Source organism: Bactrocera neohumeralis, chromosome 6 (assembly GCF_024586455.1).
Source record: "Bactrocera neohumeralis isolate Rockhampton chromosome 6, APGP_CSIRO_Bneo_wtdbg2-racon-allhic-juicebox.fasta_v2, whole genome shotgun sequence".
Classification (NCBI taxonomy): Eukaryota; Metazoa; Arthropoda; class Insecta; order Diptera; family Tephritidae; genus Bactrocera; species Bactrocera neohumeralis.
In genome coordinates, this window is record NC_065923.1 from 76,746,693 (window position 1) to 76,753,405 (window position 6,713).

At 45.1% G+C, this 6,713-nt stretch overlaps 1 protein-coding gene across 1 annotated transcript; it reads right to left on the reverse strand.

Moving 5' to 3' along the window:
• Nucleotides 1-1,303: 1,303 nt before the first annotated feature.
• Nucleotides 1,304-4,595, reverse strand: LOC126761433 (T-related protein). Its single transcript, XM_050477572.1, has 6 exons — nt 4,198-4,595; nt 3,601-3,721; nt 3,192-3,527; nt 2,497-3,127; nt 2,034-2,421; nt 1,304-1,727 (listed from the first exon to the last, which is right to left on the reverse strand). The coding sequence occupies exons 1-6, from the start codon at nt 4,590-4,592 to the stop codon at nt 1,409-1,411; spliced, it is 2,190 nt and encodes a 729-aa protein (XP_050333529.1). The 5' UTR covers nt 4,593-4,595; the 3' UTR covers nt 1,304-1,408.
• Nucleotides 4,596-6,713: the final 2,118 nt, after the last annotated feature.

The window sequence follows — 6,713 nt, forward strand, 5'->3', positions numbered from 1 at the left end:
GCCGAGTTGTTTCAAGATCGGTCCTGCAAAATTTGGAACAGAAGAAAGTGCTTGGATTTTCTCACCTCACCTCTGTGCCTCACCTTCTCCCGTATAACTTTGACAGTTTTCGTCCGACTGGATTTGTAGTCTTACAATGCCTATTGGTTCCCAGTAAAAACTCCTACAATTGCGGCAAGATGAACTTTACTATGGGTAAGTAGTTCAGTAGATCTCCAACGTTCTAGCTACTCTAGGCCAGAAGCATCTCGCAGTCGCACAGCATGCCTACGGCAAATGTGGGTTTGATAGACACTGCTCTGCACTCCGTTGTGTTGTGGCTGAAGGGAGTCCTCTTGCGAAGTGAATATGCGGTGAGACATTTCTCGGAAAGCGATGAGGTCTCTCAACAAAAGTTTTGCTTTAGCTTTGCGAAACCATAGTTACGCCAATACAGCTCTATGGTGTATTTGTCTAGTGAAGAGCGCCTTTCTTTGGTATCAGTGGTTCATGTACAACACCAACGAGAACACTTAATGCCATTCTTCATGTATCACCCATGTACATTACCTACAGATGCACTGCTGCGAAGTTTGCTACTAAACTCCGTGGAACGGAGCACATGACGTGCCCCAGAGAGGGACATTTCGAAATCCGCTACCTACACCTGGCGGCATCTTCTCCGTGCACATACCTCGGAGAGATATATGGGTGTGACGAGATCGCTAGAGAATAGGCCCAATAAAGTTTTTCGCATATGCATGTAAGCTCAAGTAGAAGTTTGGAGTCTTCTGTCAGAAGCTTTCAATTAATCTTTATTTTAGACTGTCAGACCACTGTAGAGTCTCTCAAGCAGAAGGGACAGCCATTAACATCAGATGTACTCCTCCGAAAGCGGCTTCTTTTACGGAGATATGCATTCACTCCGGTAGTAGAGCTGCTATGTAAGCCTTGAGCTTGCTTATGGGAGCTCAAAGCCAGTTAAGAAGTGCTTGACTTGACAGTCCTAAGACGAATAAGAATCCGGGTACATTTCGGTTATGTATGTTGACTGTCCAGGGAGCGGCCAAAGCTGATGTTACCTCTTCAGGCAGGTAGGTAGAGTGAGACGACACACCAGACCTTTAGGAGGCTCATTGTGAAAAAACTAAGCTCATTAACTTATGAAAAAATGCATCAGCTAAATGATGCTGTGAAAGAGTAAAATAAATCCGTGTATACTCATCGCTTGGAAAAAGTTCTTGTAGCATCTAAAATCTATTTATTAATCAATCGTATTTATATACATATTTAGGACTAAACTAATTTAATTTAAAAACACGATATACAGGAGTTTAAGGCTCATTCTACTAAAAATTCTAAATATATATTAATACAATAAATTTGAACAAAATGGCTTCTGAAGGCTTTGCATCCACATTCGATTCGATTATTGCAACGCGCTCTGCGGTGGGGTGAGCGGTGTCCAAGTGCCGCTTTGCGTATTTTGGCTGGCTGTGGCAGCAGCCACTTCGGCTGCAGTCCCAACCGACGCGCCATGCTCGTGGCTAGGCGCGACTACACTGTCCAGCGTTTCCAATTTCACGGCGACGGAGGGCGCATGTTCCTTCAAATTGCTGCATTCCAAGGTAAGTACTGAGCTACCAGCGCCAGCGCCGTCCGGCTGCTGTGGCGGCTTGTATAAGGCGGCTTGCGGGTCTTCGTAAGATTTAGGAACTTCGACGGGCTCTAGCGGGTGCGTGGTGTAGCTGCTGGTGCATAAGATAAATTGGTGGAGGACAAGGATTTAGGGTTATGCGCGGGTGGGGAGAAGGATATCAATAAAAACTACATTCAATGAAATTAGTTCAAAATCGAGATAACAGTTGTTTGGTTTTTTTATTTCGAATTTTTCAGTTGGAAGTACTAAACGCGATAGTAACAGTTAGAGGTCTGTTCTTGAAATCACATGAACTTCTGCAAATGTACGAATTTGGGTAACAGCGCGGTACTTTCCAACGCGTAAAATTCAAAATTTTTGAATTCAAATGAGCTTTTGTCTGTAAAAAACTTACCCCAAGTCCGAGACTAAAGGTATATACTCCGGCTGGTAGCCATAGGCCGCATTCTGATACAAGCCATACTCAGCGCCGCCGCCATTATGCCACGAGCTGCCGGCATAACTCAAAGCCGTTGGTGCGTTCAACACATTCGTATACAACTGATGCGGTGGAGATGTGGGCGTGGGATGATAGACCTGATGTGTGGGCGCCGCCGCGTATGACTGTGTAGGTGCGGCAGAGCTTTGATACATATCCGCTGCATGAGCCGCAGCCGCCGCCGTTTGTGCAACATTGTACTGATGAGTAGGATGCGATGTCAGGTGGTGTATGGTATAACCAGGCGAAGGACTGGTGTAGTTTGGTGAAGCACCATTGGTGGGAGATGGTGAATTATGTGCAGCTGTAGGGTTGAGAAAAGTAAACATCAACTGTTAGATACATTTACCTTACACGTAAGCTTTACGTTACTACTCACACATCGAACGCACAGCACTGCCGCTGCCGTTGCTGCTGTTTTGGCTGACATTTACCGGCACCGCTGCGGGTGGCACAGCTGGCACTGCCGCCGGCGTGCTCCAATAGCCAGCGTTGCCTTGCCAACTGCCGGCATATGAAAACATCGAAGAGCTCGGCTCCACCGGCATAAAACTGGATTGCGTATAGGAACTGGTGAAACCGGCGAAAGAGCCAACCGCACTTGCCGAGCTGCTGGACAAACCCACATTACTGGCGCCCGCACTCATATTGCTGGTGTGTGTGGACTGCATGCTGGTGGGTGTGTGCGGCGCCGATGGTGGCTGCTGCGGCGGTGAAGCGCTGCCAGCGCTACCATTAATCACGCCGACTGGACCCGGCGAGCTCGCGCCCGGTGTGCTCGACGGAAGACGCGGTCGGGTGTACGGTGAAGCGCGTGCGCTATGTGTAGCCATGCTGCGATTGTTGAGCGCGCGTCCATAGCGGTCGCAACTCATGCCCAAAGGCGAGTTCGTCACCGCCAAACTGGATGGCGGTGGTGGTGGTGCCTGCGCAACGCTGGTGTAATGTGTTGGCGGCGGTATTAGCCAGCCGTATGGTGCCTCATGTGAATATAATGTGTCGGGACGCTCCTTTGTGCAAGAGCGTGTGTTTTTATTAGAAATGTAACGGTTTATGTTGGAAGAAACGGCTTACCTTAGCATCCAAGAACGCCTTTGCAAACGGATTGTATTTGATTTTCAAGGAAGTGACCTCTTCATTTTGATATGCGGTTACGGCTATGAACTGTGTCTCCGGGAATGCATATGTGACGACGTGACGCTGTTCGGAGCCCACGCGCACCAAATGCACACGCGGCTCATACTTGTGCAACGAATTCAGCATGATCTGTCCATTACCATTGGTTTTGTTGGTTAATTTCACCTTGGCAAACGAAATGGGCTCCTTCATCCAGTGCGCACCGAAATTAGGTGACTCGGGATGCACATAGATGGGGTTTGCGGGTGGCACCTCTGCCTTGCCGCCAGGTACCTGCAAAAAATCCGCATGACACTGCGTTAATCATAATTTTAACTTAGGTTAGGTCGCCGTAAGCTGTACTCACCCACTCGCCGTTGACATACTTCCAGCGATGTGTGTCCACCTGCACGAACTCCAGCAAAACGGTATACATGGCGGCTGGATCGAGGCCGGAAGTGCTAATCTTGACCACCGGAAACATGCGCCTGAAAACGTGTGTATATTTTTGTGAATACAATGCAAATTCTTTTCGTCAACACCCCCATCCCCTCCCCTCCTCAAACTGCTGCTACTCAAACAGAAATTTTCCAGCTGGTTAATTTGCAGTTCAGCCCTACGCGTTTCATTTATTAATTAAACTAGATTTATTTTTAAAATGTCTATTTGTAAAAGTACGAAGTAAAATATCGCACCTCGTGCAAACGTTAACTATTAATTAGGAGCATCGTAAAACTTATTTTTCATATCCAAACAAATAAATAGAAAACCCCATTCAAACCATATTGAAACTATATTATAGAACTCATTGCCAATTAACGCGTAGCAACCGCTGTAAGCACACTATATACTACGTATATACAACAACAAAAGCGTTAAACACTTACTCCTCGAACACATCAGTTTCACAGCGTATCATGCTGCCTAAACTATGGTGGTTACACCAGCGTCCCTACCAACTTACCTGCCATTCTTCGTTACGATCATTTCGTTGGTGAGATTCTGAAAGCGCAGCCACAATTCGCGGTCATCGAGACTGACATGCAGATTGCGCTCCATGCCCGGGCTGCGGTTCGCCGCCAGCGTGCCACCAAGTTGGTTCATGCTAGCGCTCATGCCGCCGGCGTTGCCAGCATTGATGCCATTGCCGCCGCTACTGTTGGCCGCCATATTGTGGTGTGCATGATGTGGCGAGTGCGCCCCCGTATGACCGCCGTTAGTGTTGTTTGTGCCATTGTGTAGCGCGTTGTCGGCACTAACGCTCGCCATGTTGTTGATGTTGTTATTGCTATTACTATGATTCCCAGTACCATTCATGCCGGAGGGATCGGCAGCAGACAGAATATGAGAGGTGGTCATCGTTGCTGAAAAAATATGTATATTTATTGCTTGAGACTTAAGCTTCGTGCAAGTGAAAAACCAGTTTCCGTTAACAAGTATTATATGCCTCTTTTAGACCTTTGGAGTCGCTCTTAAATATAAATTCTTTTGAAAGCAATTCTTACAGCTAATAATCAACATCTCAATTATTCTTAAAGCGGAATGTTTCAAAACATTTGACGGGACGGATATCAGCTCAGAGAGGGACACTTTTCACATGGACGAGATTCCGGGTGGGACTGCTCAGTGTTTAAGCCGAAACTCAGCTGTCTAGTAATTACTCGAACTCAAAGTGCTTTGAATGGCCAAGAAACAAAGAAGGCACTTTGTCAGCACCAGAAGTACAAATTTTATTAGATACATAAAAGGAATTTATAAGAAAAAAGGTGAGGGAGTCAGCGCTGCGACAAGTTGGACACACAGCAACTTGTTTACCGCTACAGGTTTGAATGGATCGAAATTGTTAAAGCATAAAAGAGCGTTGTGACAGCATCAATTGGTGATAAAACTTTTCTAATTATTTTTATTGAAGCTACAACTGATTGATTCCAACATAACTTTTGATGGCAATGGCACTCAAATCGATGCAAGCACACCAAAAGGGATGACTTCATTACACACCGTTTCATTTACACACACACACGCAGCGGCACTGCAAAGCTGCTGAGTAAACGCTGACACCGGTATTCATATAAAATTTTGATGGTATATGGTGTATGGCTGCACTTGCATGAATCCGAAAACGTTTGTCGGCTTTTCAATTTTATTGCATGCACCGGCAGCGGCCCTGCAAAGGCCGATTGCCAAGAGAAGATGAACTTCGAAAGCCGGCGGCGCGCAGTTGTTGTTGCTATGCGCGTCGAATAACCACTAAGATGGCACGTTATAAAAGGAGCACTTATGTGCACAAAACAAAAAAGCCAAAACAAAAACCAGAGCCACTTCCCACAACACAATCAATCACCGACACTTATAAGCATTTGCGCCGGCCATTTATGATGGCTATGTGTTGTGTTGTTGCTGGCATTTCATTAATGTAATTTCTCTTTTTATTTAAACCTCGCTTTTACTGCTTTTTGCGCTGCGCTACCAAAGTCACGGCTGTCGTCTGCAGTTTGTTGTTGCTTTGAAGGGGTTCCTAGCTAACCGAACGGCTGCTCTGCATACCGTAGTGATGTCTAAATCTTTTGCAGCATTCTTACGAACGCACACACACACACAGCTTGTGGGCATCTTCCGCACAGACAAGCGATGACGAACTGCCGTAAATGTCATAAATTAACAAAATGTATTAATAGTTTTGTTTATTTTTATGAGCGTCGAAATTGGTGCTTTGCCGACATTTTATTGTTGCTTCTGTTATTGTTTTTGCAGTTGTTGGTGTTATTATTGCTGCCGCTGGACACGCCGTTGTGCTGCCTGATTTTATCACGCTGGTGGATTTGTGGATGCTTTGTAGATATGTATGTACGAGGGTAGCCTTTTAGGTTACGGGATTAAGAAGTAAAAATAAATATTGATATTAATATTAATTGTGATATTATAAAAGGCAACCCACGTACATATTATTAATGTTAATACTAATATAATTTCAAATATTCTCCACTAACAAATCAATTTGAGAGTTCCCAGCCTGATACCTATATAATTGGCAATGGATGAAACATGGCTCCATCATTTCACCCCGAAGTCCAACCGGCAGACAGCTGAGAGGACTGTAGACAATGAAATGAAGGAAGCATGGAAAGAATCAACAATTGGCTGGTAAGTTAATGAATTTTTTATTTTTGGATCTGCATGGTATAATAATTTATTAACTACCTTGAAAAAGGAAATATAATCAACAGCGATTATTACATAGCGTTGTTGGACCGGACCGGAAATTGGTTGGAATTGGTTCCGCATCAACCGTATTCTTCAGATCCGACACCTTGCGACTATTGCCTGTTCTCAGATCTCAAAAGAATGCTCGCTGCAAAGAAATTTTCTTCGTATGGAGAGGAAAAAGAAAGTGTTGTTTCACCAAGACAAAGCACGCTGTCACAAGTCATTGAAAACGATGACCAAAATCGATGAATTGGACTTCCAATTGCTTTCACA

Coding starts and splice junctions, on each gene's coding strand:
- LOC126761433 (XM_050477572.1), bottom strand. CDS start 4,592: ATGACCACCTCTCATATTCTGTCTGCTGCCGATCCCTCCGGCATGAAT. Junction 3,528..3,600: donor AGTATGTCAACGGCGAGTGG/GTGAGTACAGCT, acceptor GATTTTTTGCAG/GTACCTGGCGGCAAGGCAGA. Junction 1,728..2,033: donor CCTTTAGTCTCGGACTTGGG/GTAAGTTTTTTA, acceptor ATGCACCAGCAG/CTACACCACGCACCCGCTAG.